At 34.1% G+C, this 19,173-nt stretch overlaps 1 protein-coding gene across 7 annotated transcripts in view; it reads right to left on the reverse strand.

Annotated features, from left to right (window-relative positions):
* Positions 1–19,173, reverse strand: part of ERBIN (erbb2 interacting protein) — a 115,955-nt gene that overhangs the window by 28,237 nt on the left and 68,545 nt on the right. For all 7 annotated transcript variants that reach the window (XM_021534393.2, XM_021534395.2, XM_021534398.2 and 4 more), the window contains 10 exons: positions 17,771–17,849; positions 16,980–17,069; positions 10,760–10,816; positions 6,690–6,753; positions 5,052–5,126; positions 3,857–4,001; positions 3,312–3,384; positions 2,109–2,238; positions 1,667–1,782; positions 606–675 (listed from right to left, as the gene is read on the reverse strand). In XM_021534393.2, the coding sequence (XP_021390068.2) occupies positions 606–675; positions 1,667–1,782; positions 2,109–2,238; positions 3,312–3,384; positions 3,857–4,001; positions 5,052–5,126; positions 6,690–6,753; positions 10,760–10,816; positions 16,980–17,069; positions 17,771–17,849 (899 nt within the window). The remainder of the gene's footprint in view (positions 1–605; positions 676–1,666; positions 1,783–2,108; positions 2,239–3,311; positions 3,385–3,856; positions 4,002–5,051; positions 5,127–6,689; positions 6,754–10,759; positions 10,817–16,979; positions 17,070–17,770; positions 17,850–19,173) is intronic.

The following is a 19,173-nucleotide window of genomic DNA, read 5'->3' on the forward strand; positions in this document are numbered from 1 at the left end:
TTGAACAGTCACACAGTTCAAAGGTGTGGCAAGAAACCTAGCTCAAAACCAGGCATGCTGAGTTTCCCTGCTGGTATAGCTGTGAAAGCAACAGCAGGCTACATGTTTAGATGTTCAAGTTCAAGGTTATCAAGCACTAAACTCACCTGAGTAAATTAACCTGAACAAACAAAACAAAAACAAACAAACAAAAATCCCCAAACCAAAACAAACAAAAAAAAACCCACAAACAAACAAAAAAACCCCCAAAAAACCTCAAAAAACACCCACAAAAAAAAAAAAAAAAAAAACCCAAAGGAAAAAGCCAAAAAAAAAAAAAGATAAAAGCAATCAAAAACCACAAATAAACAAAACAAAGACAATCCCAAAAAAAATCCTAAAGAACCCAGATCCATTTCCTCACCACAGAATTTCTTGAGGATTATGAGCCTCCAGAGACAGGAAAGCTCTGTGTTGGTTACTTAAGGAGAATTGACATAGTAATGTCAAGAAAGTACTGATCTACACAGTACTAGGTCTCCTCATTTAGCAGATGGCTCTGTTCTTGTCAATCCCATTAGCAATGAAGTAACAATAATTTATTTTCAATATTAAAAACTCCTTACCTGATTGTCTGATAGCCACATAGCGGTGAGTTGTTGCAGCTTTGTAAAAGTAAATGGTAAATTCTTTAGTCTGCAAATTACAAGAATATAGGTAAGTACATTTAGACATACTGTTAAGACATTAAACAATCCTGCATTAGTCTGTAAAGTATTTTAAAAGGACATTTTCATATCAAGTTAACTTAACAGTGACACTTGAAAGGCTACAGAATTAATTTAAATTGAAATTTTAAAAATAACCAACCAAACAAGAAAAACTTATCTGCCCAGTATAGCAAGTAGCTTAAAATAAAGAACTGACATTGTAACCTGAATTTAACTCAACTGGGTGACTTGAATACAAAGACAATTAATGTAAATTAATAAATCTGAATCCTCACCATTTTATCTGTCAATATACATGCCAATGATGGCAATGTGTTATACCTGAAAATAATTTTTTTTCTAAAAAATACATGTATGGGGTCTGGGCGGTCATGCCTAATGGGTGCTCTGGCATAAAGGGATAAATCAAGCTACAGACAGAGTACAAAGAAGCTAGATTGATAGAACAGGAGGGAGAGCTCTGCTATTTCTCTCTCCCACTATTACTTCAATTGTATAAACTATCAATTCCCTGAAGCTAAACATTTTGTCTATTTTTAATGGCCATCTCTAATAAAAGACAACTTTTTCCCCCCTGTGCAGAACACCGAGGTCTTTTACACTATCCTATGATACTGTTGGGTGCTTCATAGGAAATTCAAGAAGCTGTTAATCTTTAAGTAAGAATCAAAAGTTTTATGAAAGTAACCAAGTAATTCCCTGGAAAAACAGATGCTAACAATAATGAACAAGTAAAGCTGCACTTCAGTGCATCTGCCAGGTCATTAATATTAAGACAGCTTAGTACAATGGAGCTGCAAGATCCAGAATATAACAATAATACATTAAATACATCTCAGTCACTTTCTGAGCTACATGTGAGATAAGAAGAGATAGCCATAATGTATTCATAACAATCCCTCTAGATTATTGTTGCATTTTATACAACTTCTATTTGATTAAAAGCATTGACAAACCTATTGTCACTCAGATTGATGACTTTTAATTTCTGCATATCGCCCATTTCTTCAGGGAGAAATTCAAGCTTATTAGAATGCAGAAACAATACTGTTACATGCTTCCAGTTTCCAATCTAAAAAAAGAAAAAATACACAAAAAGAATTAATTCATCTTTGCAACATAAATATGAAAACAATTAGTATTGAGGCTATTTTGCCTTGAGAGTTTATTCTTACATACTAAACCTTTTAGTTTCAATACGTAGCAACAAATTCATACTTGTTGCTTAAAAAAATTAAATTTCATTATTTATAAACTTGTATATTTGTATACATCCTCCTTTAAAAAGATACACAAAGAAAATCCACTCAAAAATTAATAACTTGTTATTTGCAAGTTGCACAGACTATATAAACACATTAAAATATTCATTTTACAGACTTGCAATTAAATACATACCTCTGATGGCAGCTGAGTTAAAAAGTTATGATCTGCAGCAAAGGTTCTAATATTTGAAAGCTGCCCAACAGATGAAGGCAATGTTTCAATTTCATTGAAACTACAGTCCAGCTCTTCCACTGATATTAACCTGCAAAAATAAAAATTATTTCTCTATACAGATTAATTAATCCAACATTAATTGAATACTTGCAGTTGAAATTAAATGACTATCACTATTAATTAGTAATCGCAAATGCAGTTCAAAATAAACCCTAAGGATTTAAAATCCAAGAATCTTTATTGAGGGCCTAAAATGTGTTTCACAGTGGGTGTTTTTTCCTGTTAGTTGACTGCAGGTATTTTGGTTTTGTTTCAAGCTTGCTTGATTTTTTAAAATCTCCTTTACACTGTCCTCACAATGAAAACAGTGAGGCCGCAACACTGAGTGTTTGTGTACTACATGACAACATGCCAGTGTAAGGCATTAAAAACATTCAGAATGGGATAGATCATGGTCAAATTAGAGCTGAGTGCAGTTTCTGAACAAGCAAAGAATTTCAAGAGTTACAGACCGTGAACCTAAGAATCTGGCAGTGAAGCACTACTTTGTAAACTCTGACAACAAAAGGTAAGCTATATTAATTAAAATACATGAAAATTAATTGGAAGATTGTACATTTGTACAGCACTTAATTGTGAGCCAATTATTTCTGCTATTATTTGCAAATTTTATTTTAAATTGCTGAACACCAAAATATATATTAAAAACTTGCTAAAGTATAGCTGAAAATTCTCCATATATATATATACAAAAGATAAATACGTGTTCATATTTACTTTTTACAAGGTTTTTGAGATTGGGCAATCATTTGCAATATCTACCATCTCCATATTACTGTCAAAAAAACCAAAACAGCTTCAGAAGGCTAATTGACTCTTTAAATACCCTGTTTTCTTTTACACTCAAGTTTTGTTTTATAGATTGGTGGCTGCATTAAGTGAGGAACATACATCCTTTGGTATTAAGTAATAGAAACATTCATGCTGCAAAGCAGAACTACGATATGAAAACTCTTGCTTTAAATTGTATTAAGGCATTAACATGTAGAAAAAAATTAAATAAAGTAGTTATAAAAGGACTCCGAAAGAGGAGCCACAGTTACAGAAGAGTAATTCAGTTCAGAAAGGTAATTCAACTTCTTATTTTGGTGAAATACCTACCCTCCTATGGAGTCTGGCAAATAAATTAACTGGTTTTCATCAATTTTAAGTGTTGTCACCTTTTTCAGAGAACCTATAACAATAGGAACAAGTAAATAAAAATGGACATTTGAGTTCATTAAGCTGAGTTTTAACTTTAAATTCAGAGGGGAAAAAAATCCAACATTCTGGGCAAGCCACCACATCTTCTCTACTCCCTGGAGTGCCTATCGTGCTATACTCCCAAGGAAATAAGGAGATGAGCTTACAGAACTTGTTTGCCAGTTTATAATGTGTCAACCATTTGGGTAGTCAGGTGGAGACAGGGAGACTTTTTTTTTTTTTCCTGATAGAGACAGCAGTTTTTCATCCATTTACAAACTACTGTATAAAGTAAAGAATGTTCCAAACCAATTTTAAGTTATTATTCAGTCATGTATTACAGCTTTATCAAGAACTGGCACAGAAACAGATCTAGAATGTCATTTTAGTATTTTCTAGTTCTCTGTGTCTGAACTACAGGCTTCTAACAACATTAATTAAATTAAATACATTAAAATACAAACCAATAGACTCTGGCAGTTGCTGAAGTGAATTACTGGATAACAGTAGGTCTTGCAGGCTTTCACAACCTGCAATACCTTCTTCAACTACTTCAATGTTGTTTTTAGAAACATCCAAGTATGTCAGTTGTTTCAAAGTGCCTATGAACTAAAAGGAAGAGAAAATAATGCATTATAGAAAGTGCAAGTTCAAAACAAAAAACCCAGCAGATTTGACCTCTCAAGTGTAATGCCAGAGGAAAATACTTAGAGTAGTGAAATACAATTTTATGCACAATATACAAACTTTCAAATGAAGCATTTTGTGTGGATAAGCACAGCTGATATTTTTACAGAGACACCCCACAGTAGCTCTGCATATCTCTAAAGTCAGTCCCTTGCACATTCAACAGTGTGATTAGTTACCATGAATCAAGTAATTGAAGCTTTAGAACAGACTTCAGAAAGCAACACAATGTGAGGACATCATTATGCTCCAGTAGACTTTTAATGCTCATTTTTGCCTTTTGTGCAAAACTGCACCCTCAAAAACAGCAATGAATCCCTAATTGTACTAAACTGAAAGAAACAAGCCAAAATACAAGCTTGTATTACCATTCCACATGAACCAAGCGTTCCCAAATTTCAAATACTCATTTATTAGCTTGCTAAACTTAAGCACAGATTCTCAACTACTTTAATAATAGGTCACCCTGGACCACATGTAATCTTGAAAGATGTCAGGAACCCATACAAAGTCAGACTGTTTTCTCAGGAACTGACTACGCTCCCTGTTTACAAAGCACTGGAACTGGCACTGCTTTTTTACAACTGTGATCAGTAAAAATCCAAACAACATATTTATCCTATATATTCCTGCTTGCTATCTAACATAGAATAATCCCTTTCTGGAAGGGCTATTCAAACCTAAATTTAATTTAAGATTTTTATTAGTTTTCCTGAATTGCAACATAATTTTTAGATGAGAAATATATAACTTGCAATGAAAAAAAAAAAAAAACACCAAAAAACTGTGAATGCAGTTGTCATGATCAGTGATAATTTCTAAGTGGACTAGTTAAGCACTCAAGTGGCACGTATTCTTTTGGCTTTAAGTAACACTGAAATTATATAACAACTTCAACATACATGATTATTGACAAAGCAAGTACCTGTGTAGTTTAAAATACTGTATGTTTAACACATCAAAAGAACTTACCCCAGGAATAAGTGTTAGTCTATTACCATCCATCCAAAATTCCTTTAATCCACTCAGTTGTTCAAGTACTTCAGGCTGTAATGGGAAGCCATTTAAAAAAAAAATATTATGAAAAATCACCAGTGAATGGCAAAACCAACTCCAGTGATTTGTCTATTGCAATTTCAGTAATGTGTTACTGTAGCTGTTATACCCACTTTTAAAATTTTTTCTCATCAGAGAAAACCCAGATAACTCACTTTTCAAAATAAAATATGTAACAGATATACAAAAACTTTGAAGAACTTGACCACAGCACCAAATAATTTCTAGAGAAATGCTTTATGTTGGTTTGGTGTCTTTTACAGAAAGTATTATTTTTCAACAGTCACACACTCTAAGCACATGTTACATGTACCGTTTTGATGGAGGACGTCTAAAAACCTTTAAATTTCATTAACTCAGGGGACCTGTTTTTCAAAAACCCCAGTGACTTTTTGGTTTGGGGGAAAATCAAAACTAATTTCATTTTTTCTATCAACAACGTGAGCATCTCCATGATACAAGCTAACCACTCCATCCATAAAATTAAGTGTGGGATTGTGTTTCCAATACGACTTACTGTTAAAAGCATCTTGTTTATCAGGGAAAGACCCCTTCTTTGTAAACATTAATGCTGCATATGCTTTTAAACTTCCCTCCAGAGAAAGCAATACAAAATATGTACTACAGCACCTTAATGAGTACAGCTACATTCAGATAAATGCTAAGTAAATTTTGTTATACAGTAAACAGACAGGATTTCTGCTGAAGTTGCAGTCCTGACTCCCAATAACTCTCTTTCCAAGAAGAAGATGCAATTTAAACATTAGTTTAAGGCGCCCACACAAATATCTACCCTGTGATGAGAATATGGCTGTCACGGTAAGGGCTAGATGTTTAACCTAATAATGAAAAATTCCTTAAATAGACTCCCCTACTTTCCAAACCATATCACTAGGCAAATATTCAGCTCTGCATGTTCTACTAGTGGCACACAAGGGCTTGACTATATTGGGTTGCAGGTCAGCAAGTTTCATTATACTTCTCTTTCAATTCCTTTACCTAGGAAAGTACTTGTAAAAGCCGAGAGATGTTATTTGACCCTTAAATATAAGATATATTTGCCTGTGAGACCACAAACAGGAAACAAGTCAATGCATGCTGAAGGAAAAACCAGAGCACCTCAACTGTAAATACTGCTTTGAACAACATTCAAATTTAATATAGCTTCCCTTGAATCTAAATCGTGCATAATAATAAAAACAGGCAAAAAATTGTAACATTCAATACATGATAATCAACAAGTGTTTAGAATTTATTCTAAGCTTAACAATTATTTCTCTAATTCAAACACATATTACTCTTAATTATTTAGCAGTACAGTAACCACAGTATGTAACACGGTGTTATTTTAAAATGGAGTAAAAACATACTCTTTCATATAAGATCACACACCTAATTTTTATACCGGGCTCCATAAAGTAGTGTAAGATAAAAATAATGCTTGGAAGCAGAACTCTTAAGATGATGTTTATGTTTTTGTATTTGTTAATACCAGATCAAAGGATAAGAAGATTTTTAAGAGATGCAGAGCTCTTTTACTAAGGCAAAACTCACCACTTCTGTGAATTCATTACTTCCCAAGTCTAGTCTCTCCAGCTGAGTCAGTCTGGACATGGTTCTGCACAGGAAAGGGATTAATAAAGATTTAGGTCTAAGAAAATACTAGCTTCATCAAATCTTCCAGATTTACAAAAATCTAGCAATCAATATTAAGTAGTAATGCTATTCTATAACTGAACAATACCTAATTAAAGAGAAATTTTTCAAACACTGGACAACCAGGCAGATATTACTGATCCTGCAGACTGCTGAGTGTCACACAAAGCATACACTGCAACACACTTGAGGCTCCAAGATGAACTTGCAAAATCTAAAGACCAGTAAAAAAAAAATCTTCATTATAAAAAGTAATGCAGTGCTGCATCTGCTCTTTTGAGTGGTTCAGCTTTTTCATCTCCAATCACAATATGCCCCTTCAGCAGTCAAAGGCTTGTTAACTACATGTTTTCTTCTCAAAGGAAGACTAATGATCAGTCAAAACAGAGAAGAGCACTTTTGAAACACAGTATGCAACACAACCTTCATACCTCTCCAGGCTGCTATGTTACTTCCATGTGATGTGGTTTGGAACCCTAATTATTTCTCTAGTTGTTCATTCAATAAGATTATTAAATTGGATTTTGTGACACATCAACAGTATTTAACATAACTTATGGCAAATACTAAATCAATGTCTGAAATAAAAGTAAAATCAATTATTTCAAGCTGTGTTTTGGAAACATTTTTCCTCTATTTAAGTGAACTTTGGGGACACCATAGAGATTATCTACCACTGCACCTGCAGTCACAACAGGTACTTCACAGTCAACAGCAGTTCTACCTGGAAGTATTTCTTAAGAGAGTGTGAATCCCTCATATAAAAACATTTATGTAGTTATTTAATAAGAGATTTTCACAGAACAATTACTAGTATCTAAAACTTTAATATATAAACTGCAACTATGTAGTTGAATTTCTGGAAAAATTAAATGTAAGAGCTTCTAAATCTTGTATATTGTCAGAATATCACACTAATTTCTTCAAGAAACAACTGCATGAGCACAAGATGCTCTATGCAGCTATTCAAAGCTTCAGTTTCTCTTCAAATACAGTAAGATCTACAGTTGCTCTGAATATACAGTTCAAAAATAATATCCTGGAAAATGTAATATTTAATTCAAGTAATTTAATGTGGTAATTATTATTCATGAAATAATCTCCAAGAAGGAGACTCAACATTTGTTTAGAAATTTTATTTTCATGACATTGGAGTAATTAAGCTAGGGACAAACAAGGAATTTAGCATAAGTAGGTAAAGACAAGACCAAGACAAAAGCAGCAGAAGCCTTTTTCGCACTGTACAAATAGTATACACAGGCTTTGAAGGAAAGTGTCTAGCCAACATTCCTACTGTACTAGAGAAGGAAGGAAAAAAAACCCAATAAAACATGAAAATACTACTTTCAAAAGACTCTAGAAAACAAATTCACTCATTTCTGGAAGCTAATTAACAGGATGAATATCAGTAAGCTAATATTCTTTCTCAATTTCTAACTAAACTTACCTGAGTCCCTCTGAAATCCTGCCAAAGATTGATCTCTCAAAGCTTTGTGAGACCATGCCAGTATCAATTTTAGTGCTGTACTTTCCTAACAAATTTGCCCCAAAGAGTCTCCCAGAAGCACTGCTGCAGAAGTCCTTTAGAAGTATCCAACATAGCATTCTGTAGCTTTTGCAAACCAATGTTATGTAACAATGACAGGGAAAACAACTTAGCTTTACTGATTTGGGGCCCTTTTTTCCCATGCCCAAATGACGGTGATCTAGCGAACACATCCACTCAATGACAAAACACAAATATGTTCGCAAGATCAATTCTCCAAAATATTCCCTCCTTTCCCTGCTGTTTACATAATACCACTGTTTTCTAGGACTAATATCTTCTTGCTTTTTCAGTATTGTTTATAGAGAAATACCATCAGACAAAATGCAAACAAGGCTTCCAGTAATGTTATGGTAGCAGGAAAATTCAATGCCAAACTATGTTGAAATCAACATTAACTAGATCATGGAGTCACACCTATTTTCATCTTTGACATGGAGCTGCATAATGCCTCCCATAAACGGAAAGCCTCTTCTGTAATTCATATTATTAAACTTGGCATCAATTCAGCTCAGTACTAAGGGATCAGATAGCTTAAATTATGTCTCAAATTCTGTTGTTGTATACAGACAGCTTCACTAAGGTTAACAGTACAGCTTATATCAAGTGGCATACAATTCAAGGGGAGTGTGCATGATGGCAAGATTGGGCCCTGCATCACTGTAATTATACTCTCAAATAACATGCTTCTTTTAAAACGTTTACTCTTTTCATTGAAATTAGGCCATAGAAGCTTAAAAAATTGAGAAAAAAGTACCACCATATTTTTACTGGACCCAGTTTACCCATCAGAAAAATGCCTCTAAAATAGTCTCTGTGTTTTTTGCTTTCCTTTCAGTGGAAATAGTTCCATCCAGCTGTTTTGCATTAGAATGGTGCCACTTGCAGTCTCTGGCTGTGGATAAGCTCCAAACAAAATGATACATATTTCACATAAAGTTTAGCATAAAGGAAGGTTGATGTAGTGTGTTGGCATTGATCGCCCATTTTGATTAACATTATTTCAAGTAAGTCATACTTTAGGGTCATAAAATATGTGCATGTTTTACTCAGAAAGAGGGCTAGTTTGATGCTGCAGAATTTATCCAAATACATTTCTTATTACAAATAGGAAAAAATTTACTGTAATAATATTAGAAAGATGAGAGTCACAGGAAAACATGATATATATTGGTATTTTATAGCAAAAATATTAGGACTACTTATTAACTGCTTAGCATCTTATTAACTGCTTTGAATTTTCTACACTTTTTAAAGCTGTTGTATCTTCTGTAAGAGTACCAGAATAGAATAATAAAGCTGGCAGCTCAGCATGTACCATAAATTATTATGAAAGAGAGGAGCTCTTCATGACAGTTACTGTTCAGTTTTGAATTGAGAACAGAACTCTGAAAACAACGTCAACAAAAAAGTTTCCCAGCACCTTCAACAGAGGGTACATTTGACTTAAATACATTAAAGAGTGTATTACCATCTCATCACTACCACAGTAAACTACATTTTAGAAGTATTTCATGTAATTCATACTGTTAGTGTTAATTTTGGCAATTAAGGTCAGAGTGATCTTATAAACAAAATCTCTATTAGCTCTAAGTTTTAATTATAGCTACTCTTTGTCAGTTGGGAGCAACTTAATTTAGAGAGCTACCACTCTAAATTACATGTCCTCTAATTTTTTTTTCTGCTAAAAACTAATAATAGCAGAGAGAGCTGAATAGAACTGAGAGTATTTATACCACAGAATGCTTCACACTTTGAAGATCTAACTTCACACTTTCTGATGCTGTACATGTCATTCTAGATATGAGTTCTGGCTTTATACCACAGAGTCCACAGTACAGTATCTAGGGACTTAAAAAGGGAATCCCAATAGAATATAACCCTTGATCATCTCTTACACCTATAATTAGCTGCAGCCACTAAAAAAACTGGCTGTTGTATCTGAAGAGCTGGCAATTTCCACTTCAGCTTACAGCATTCAAGTGCCTCCTGGCATGAGCTGGGCATAGTGAATATTCGATCATTAGAGCCTCTTATTCTCCACCAAAACTTCTTACATCAACCAAACCCAGCAACTCCACCAATTTCTGCTGCCAGAGGAAGATTTCTTTTACAGTGCTCCACAACATATTCATGACTTTGGGCAGCTATTCACATCCCATCTTTGGGATCTGTTTGTTTCTTCACTGACCTCTTACATCTTTGCTAACCTGTTTGGAGCTCCAGAGTCCCAGTTGGAAATATTGAGCATTGCTCTTGTTCATAGAAATAGAAGGAATTGCATCACCATCAGCCTAGGCTTGTTTGATGAAGTAAGAATTGCAAGGTGGGGACTAGAAAAATGTCAGATTTTAGGAGAGAGGTACAATGGATTAATGTTTAAACAAATGCTGTAGGAATTTCTAGACTACACAATACTTACTTTGGCAATATTTTTAACTGGTTTTCTCTAAGTTCCAATATCTGGAGTTTAGTTAATCTGTAACAGAAAGGCATAACAAATTACTACAATATTCTATATTTAATGACAAAAGCAATCTCTGACCTCAGTTATTATTACAGAATTAAAAGAAAAAAAAAATCTGAAAAATTTTGAATTTTTTTCCTGTAACATTAAGGTGAGATTTTGTGCAAAATGTGCATGTTATTTTAAATTTATTGGTTGAAGTTTGATTTTGGTAAAGCAACAAATAAAACAGATTTTGTCTGCTTCTCTGCACCTGTTTGAACACATTTTGTTCCTTCATCCCAAAAATTTTGAAACACTTCATTTGATTAATTATGGGTACATTTTAAAGTCTTAATGAAAAGTACACAGGAAGTGACAGAAAGTTGCAATCACTTTGCACAACTAAAGATGTTCAATTTCTACTACTGGCAATAAGTTTAATACAGAAGTCTTATCTGAGGAATATCTGTAGTCTTCCACCTTACAGCTTTAAATTAATCTTGAATTTCCTTCCATATTCTCTTTCTAGTCAGCTTCTGAATCCATTTTGACATTTTTGTTAGAAGGTGGTTTGACCTTTTTTCTAGTAAATCCTTGGTTTCAAAACAAGTAACAACTAAATCTCAACTCAACTGCTTAGAGACAAGGTAAGTTCCAAGCAGTCTTGACATACATGCAATGTACCATTCCCATTGAATATTTTTGCACTGGGACAGAAGTGAAAAGCTTGTTAAAAAAAAATTTAAGAAACTGATTTAGTTTAAATACTGATAGGACTGTAATGAAAAGAGTTCTACACATGACCCACTGATAAACCTCACACAATACAGACTAGGGTATTAAGGTCCCTGAGTCAGAAAGGAGCCTGGTAAGTAGACCAGTCTTTCCTGAAGGTTTTTAACTTAGTGCATTGTAAGGACAGAGACAAAAACCTTAATTTTATTTAAGTGGTAACAACTATACTTTCTGTAGAAATAGAAAGCAGAAAACAGTATTTATTTTTCCTCTAGATATTCACTCAATTTTGGATGAGTTTGAAAGCAGCCATCTGCCATGCCCACAAATAACCTAAAAATGTAAGAGTCACCTTGAAAGAGAAGAGAGGTCAGTGCAGCCCAGCACTGCAAGCAGCACTATCTGGTAGCAACTGCTGGAGGAGAACCTCCTCCCTACAACTTCTTTTAAAAAAATGCAAAACCCCAACATCCCAACAGTGGTGAAAGAATACCCTAATAAAACCTCCATTCATGGTAATAGCACTCCTGTTCACCTAGAACATAAGTTGGAAAGACATCCTAGGCATCCTACCCTACCAGCACCCTAAGATACTAATCTAGTGCAAAACAGAACTCTTTTAAGAAGCCTCAGACATGAATAAACATTTTGGGCTTTGATTTCTAAACCAAATACTGCATTAGGCTTCATCTGGTGTTCTGCTTTGCTGACAGGGAAGAAGCTACACAGTTTGTAGGTTTTTGGGTTTTTTTTACAAATCATGTATGCAGTCAAATTTACATTGAATACAAAGGCAGCAAATCTCCCTTCATATGCTAAACTATAAATATGCATATCCATACTTCACTGACGTTAGCCAGAATTGTGTGATGCTTGTAATAAGGTAATTCTGTGAACCTATAGATTGCTTTTGGTGACAGAAATGTTTATAGCTTTGTCACCTTGTTCCTATTTTCTCAGGTAGCCCTAAGAGATTGAAGATATAAATATTGAATTTCTTATGCATAGAACTTTACAGAAGTTACTAGGAAAAAATTCTCAACCTTCCCTGGCTGGGAGATATAGGCTGTGTCTAAACATGCATTTCTCCTCCAGTAATTAATGAGAAATACTGGACTGAAGCAGTTGTCACCTATTCCATTATTATTTGAAGAACTAATTCAAGATTAAAATAATAATGCACATCAAATACTAGGTCTAGCTGTTTTTTTCAATTGCTGGTGCTAAGCATCCAGCATCCATCCAAGCTGAGCATCTGAACTGCAAAGGGACCTGAAGAAGTGGCATTTAATTTGGAAAAGAAATCAAGAACTAATTCACCTATACTAAAGAAAAAATGGAATTCACAGTGGCAGAATGTGTATTATCTGGGCCATTCTGTGACACAGATCTGTCCTTCTTGTACAGAATGTTTAATTTCTGAACTTGAAAAACCCATCACCACAGAACTATCTGCACATCACCAATGCACAAAGCTGTAACCGGTATTATTCAACTGGAAGTATACATTCTGTAATAGCTTAATTTTTTTTTTTCAGTATTGTTCTTTAATGATAACCATCTTAGCCTGCATTTTAAATGCAACACAACTTTTCAATAAAACAAAATCTCTACATGAACAATTTTCCAGGAGAAGATCAATATCCTTCTTAAATCTGACTTCATAAACTGTACCACCTGGAAAAAATGGAAAAGAAACACACAGCAGGTACACTTGAAACTTGCTGTGCAACTAGCAGTCATTCCTTGGAAATCTAAACATTGAGAGATGTTCCTTACTTTACACCTCCTCAGCAGTTTTCCTAAAGCAGAATATCTTTATTTTGTTACTAAAATGCAGAGGCATGCAAAATAAAAAGTATGCATGTTGCAGGCTGCATTTACCAAAGTTTGTGCAGAACACATATGTATATATGTAATTAAATACATATATATATATATGTAACTAAATTTGATTATCACTGTACACTTATGTAAAAAATATCCTGAAGTAGATACTACTAAACCATCTACTATTACAGATACTACTGGCATATTGTTGAGAAAGTAGATATAAAGCAAATTAATTGCAACATCCAGTAAAGAGGCTCTGGAAGCAATATCCCATTATTGACAGATTTTTAGAATTACACTGAAGATAAATCCTTGTTTATCTTAAAACACCCATTAACAAATAATGTTTCCCTTTTAAAACCCTGTCTCAAAATGAGAAAGAAGTGTGTTTCAAGTTTAACATTCTCTGTTTATGTATTTGTGTATCTAAATGTAAATACACATTATGAATTCAGATACAACATATATGATTTACTTAGGCAAGGACAGTACTTCTCAGATATTTGTGCACTGACATCAATACTAAAGCCATGATCTGTGCCAATATCAACACATTCAAATTTTAATTTGGGAATGGAGCAAAAAACCCCACTTTGTTACCTGAGAATTCCAAAGGAACTCCCATCATATCAAAAGTCTGGTGACTTTTAGTACACCTAACAGGCTGGACAAGAACATCATTAAAAGAAAGCCCATATACAATATTCACAAAAAATGGGGAAAAAAGATGGTATCATTTTGACCTTGCAATTATGAAAATCTTTCGCATAAATTCTGAAGATGAAAATAAAGTCTGGAGATAAATCCAATAAAACACTGCATGTAGTAAAAATGCCTTCTATTATGAAAAATTTATTTCCTAAGCATCAAGGGTGAGTGTCAGGTTAGTAGTGACAGAAGTGCTCAAAGACCCTTTCTATGACTATCCTGTTCAAGATTTTTTAATAGCAATCTTTCAAGATCAGAAAAATGTTTACCTTGGCTTATGTCACAGACAATACAGTGATTTAGTAAGACACCTTAGGGAAAAAAAATAAATCTGTACAGCCTTATGGACTAAAAAAAAAACTTAGAAAAAAGGACAAGATACCATAGCACAAAGCCAAGTACTTCTGTGTAGGTATCAACCATTTCTAACTGAACTGTCCAACATATCAGTTAATCCTGTAAGAAATTACACTAGGCAGTTGCAAAAAGGATAACTGGAACACTGGAGCACAACTACAGACATTTCCAAGAGAAACAAGAAGATAATCATGACACTGTACAAGCCATGAAGAGATCTTAATTCAAATTCTAAATATAGCTATAGATGTCATCATCCTCTGTCAAAAAGAAGATGAATTAAAACTGAAACCTGTTCCAAGATATATTAATATACTCAGAGACAAAGGAAAACCTACCACACCAGAAGAAAACAAAATTTTATTTAGTCTAATAACTGGGGGATGTGAGAACAATATAAATACAGCAGGTGAGAGAATGAGGGATAACACTAATGAGAAATGGCAGCAATTAAACTGCAGAAACAATGAACACTCAGAGAGAAAGAGATGTAAGAAACCCAGTTTCTAACCTGACACACAGAGCATAAAAGCCTTGTTAGCCATAATATGTATTGGCTTAGCTTTTAGGGGATACTCGTATTGACAATAGTTGCCAGTAAGAGCAGGCAAAAGAACTGTTACTTCACATACTCCTAAACAATGAAAAGTAACAGCTATATGGCTGTATACAAAAAAAAATAATGCACCAAACTGGAAGAAACTGAAACTTGCCATTTATGAGATTAAATATATCAAAAGTTTCTAGAAGAGTTTTTTATTTGTATACAGAAGAAGTAATTCCATATTCTGAAGTACAAGTTACAAGACTTCGAACTATAAAGTATTTATATCTGGATGTAAAATTGTGAGATAGCAAAGCAGTCTCATCAGTTACAGAACAGAATTACTCAATGTCAAAGGGGTCTGAACCTTACTTTGAAATGGTATTTTAATGTTTCGTTGTTTTCTAATTTATTTGATCTAAACATCATCTTCCCATAGAACACTATGTTTTCTATGCAACACTGTTTTAGCAGGTAAACTTCCATACATGAATACTTCAAATTCATTTTCCTAGGTATACAGCAGGATGCTGCAAATCACTAGATTTTAACAAGCAAAGCTGAATTCTTCATAACTATTGAAAGACAATGGAGAACTGGCTTTCAACTTCAGTAACTGATCTATTCTTATGATATTAGTAATTAATGACTTCACCATTTCAGTAACCATTAAGCATTATGGAAGCTGACAGTGACAAAGAAAAAAATTCTGAGAGTTTTTAATGTGTACTATGTGTAAAATTAAAGGATCAGCTGTGTCATCCTCAAGTCTTCAAGTTTATCTGTAGTGCCTGTTTTAATTATGAAAATCTTGCCACTTGGTAAGACTATTAAAGAACAGAACAGAAAAAAGCATAGACAATCATTAGAATTCCAATAAGAGTATGCATATTCCAGATATTCCTCAACCTTAATGAGGGCTTCTGAAACGCAAACTTTGTGCAGCAGTAAAAAAAAAGAATGACAATAATGCATCTGCATCATAAGCATCTGTTTTGATAGCGGAATGTGTAGCAGATCTGGTGCTCTTAGTCATTCACTAACTGGTAACAGAGAAGAGCAAGTCAACAGCTCTGATCATCTATGACTAATAAATTAAGGGTCACTAGTGGCAAGCACCTGTGCTTATGTTCCATTGTCCATCTCCTGATCTGTCCAACTGCTGCAGCACTATCTGGGGACTGTGCTAATCTCTTGCAGACTGTGCTGCACACAGCACAATGTGAAAAACAAAGTGAAAAAATGGCCTAAGGCCCATTTTTTCACTCAGCAACATGATTGCTTAACTAATTGCTGTATTTTCTGAAAGAGATGCTTGCTGGACATGGGATGGGTTGGGAAAGTGACAATCTAGGAGAAAAGAGCATAAAATAAGAATAGAGAGGGGAAAACTACAGAAATGGCTAAAAGTAGTGTGATAAGGACAGCATAACCTATGATCATCTAGGAGTTTTCCTTTTATGACTATTACCCTTTCATTTTTGCTTGCAAGATTTAATCTATTTTACAGAGGTAGCAGATTAGTATTTATCTTGTACTTAAACTATTACATGTAACAGTTTTGCATAGTCAGTATGCATCATAAATATGTCAGGTTTTTCAGAAATATTCCTGACAATAAGGGACTTGAGAGTACAGTTGTGCATAAAGTAATTTGTGCATCCAGGGCAGGTAGGACAAGTGGAATTACAACTGTCATTATCTGCTTCACTTGAATTACTACATGACAAGCAATACAAATTTCAAAAATACTTCCTTACTTACCAAACTAGTGTTGGAAAAGAAACAAGAATGTAAATATGTTTTACGCCCTTCATAAGCATTCTGTCTGTCCTTCAGAAGTCAAAATTAAAAGCTGCTGATACAGATTCTGGGCTTTTTTCCCCTGTAACTATTGCAAATTCATAATGTACTCTTTTTCCCTTTCTTCAGCACCCACTTTTCTTCAGAACCAGAAGAAACTGCTCTGCAGAAACTTAAAACTAATGTAGAGATAAAGTTTCCTGTTCAACTTACCTGCCAAAATTGGCTGGCAAAAACTCAAGAAAAGCATCATTCAGGTACAGCTGTGTTAGGTTTAACAGTTGAGAAAATCCATCTGGCAGCCTATATAGAAGTAAAATAACATAATACCTTAGTTTCATTTATATTCAGGGCATTAAGTCATATTTTCTTAAGCAACAGTATAGTACTGAAGTCCTACATATTGTTAAAATTAAGGGGGTGAATTTCTTTAAAGTCACACTACACAGTTGTTCTTTATGAGTTTCAAAATTATTTTAAGTATTGTGAACAATGTCTACAGGCAATAAAAGCTACAAATAGATGTAATCTTGTCACAAAGTTGTGATCTCCTGATATGAAATGAGAAGGCATTAATTAGAAACTACAGGATAAATTAAAAAATACACAACCCCTTCTTTCCCCGGAAGAGATATGTTCTATCTCTGGCAGTGGAGATTTCTGGCAAAGTAATTTTGTCACTATAGCAGAAATGCATATTCAACCAGAATTAATTTTTGTTATTAAGAAAACTCTCTGCACACTTCTGTACAGTCACAGAGAAGCGATGGATTTTAAGCTGCCATTATACATGGTGTAATGAAGGATGGTCCACATAGCCTATTAACTTTGGCAAAGTACTTTAATGAGATAGCTATACTGGATCACAGAGCAACAAGGTTAATGAAGATATTTCCTATGGAACTCTACTGTCGCCTCCAAGTGCCGGCACATGTCTTGGGGCAAATTCTAGACTCAGTAGTATTTGCACAAAATATAAAACATAAAAAAATTTACAAACTTACTTTGAAATTGGATTTACACTTGCCTCGACAACTGTCAAGACTTTACAGTTTTTTATATTTTCTGGAAACTCCTGTATGCCTGCAAGATGCAGAAAGGGGTAGAAAAACAGCCTTTAATCATTAGATTCCACCACATCCATAAAAATTATGCACATGAAAACACGAGACATAAAAACTTTGATTAATATAGCAATTAGTGAACTGTTTTTATGATGTCTCATTTTACACACAGTTTTCATTAAAGAAATACTCCTATGTAATATCATTTCCTTACTATACTATTCCTAAAGCTTTTCATGTTTCAGGTTAACATGAAGCTCCCAAGCTACAAACACACAGTACACTAAATTCCCATTGCTTATTGTCAAATACTGAAGTACTTGTGCTTTAGAATGTACTTAAGGTAAGAACCTCTGTCCCAGTATAATTTATTTTTAAAAAGGCAATCACTTGGTAGCATGAAGTTTCCAATGGGATCTGTTTATCAAATCCATGGCTCGTATAACATCCAGGTGAAATGGTAAGGCTTGAAATCTTTGAGTAGTTTTACAGTTCTGAACAGATATCCATCCCAAAATGTGATGTATGCTTGTGTTAGCTTCTAGATCATTTGAGAGGAGGACAAAAAATGCTCCAGGCACGCTTACATTTGAAAATTAACACAATACACAACTTTATTTTTTCCAAGATTATCTGTGAAAAGGCCAGAGTGGAGCTACATTACACATACCTACGAAATCTCTATTTGTCAGAAGCTTAGCAGACTTTGAATATGACACATAGCCACCACATCAGAAGGAAATCAGTATTGAATCATTCTACCATGCAAAACTGCTACCTCCATCTTGACTATATATACCATGAAAAAAAAATTAAAATGAACCCACTGCTATTACAACTGCAGTTGCTTTTGCAACATGTTCTTATACCCGGTACAGGTGTCTTTATTTTAAATGTATTTGTCCTAAATACAATAACCATTCATACTGGTATCATTCTACTTGAATCAAGAATACAAATTTTTTTTTTGCAGCAAAAAACACCATATACTAATAAAGAAAGCTAGTTTAAAATTACTTTTTTTTTTTTCCCCAGATACCAAACCTTAGCTCTTTGTTTTTGAGGTAACACATGTAATTGTGTTTGTGAGAGCTTTATCAGGTATGCGGAAAGTGCAACTGAACACAGGGAACAAGACCACAAGTTCCACAAGAAGGAACTATACTCTGTGAATGCTTGTTTGTAGATTAGCAAGAGTACTAAATTTCATGCTGCTTGAAACAACATTAACAGTCCAGCTCCAGTGAGAAAAACAAGGGCACCATCACATTCAGGCTGGCAGGTGGAATTTCATTTATCTGTTTTGAGAACATGTGGTGAAGCATCAGCTGCTAAAACATATT

The sequence above is a fragment of the Lonchura striata genome, chromosome Z (assembly GCF_046129695.1).
Source record: "Lonchura striata isolate bLonStr1 chromosome Z, bLonStr1.mat, whole genome shotgun sequence".
NCBI classification, from domain to species: domain Eukaryota; kingdom Metazoa; phylum Chordata; class Aves; order Passeriformes; family Estrildidae; genus Lonchura; species Lonchura striata.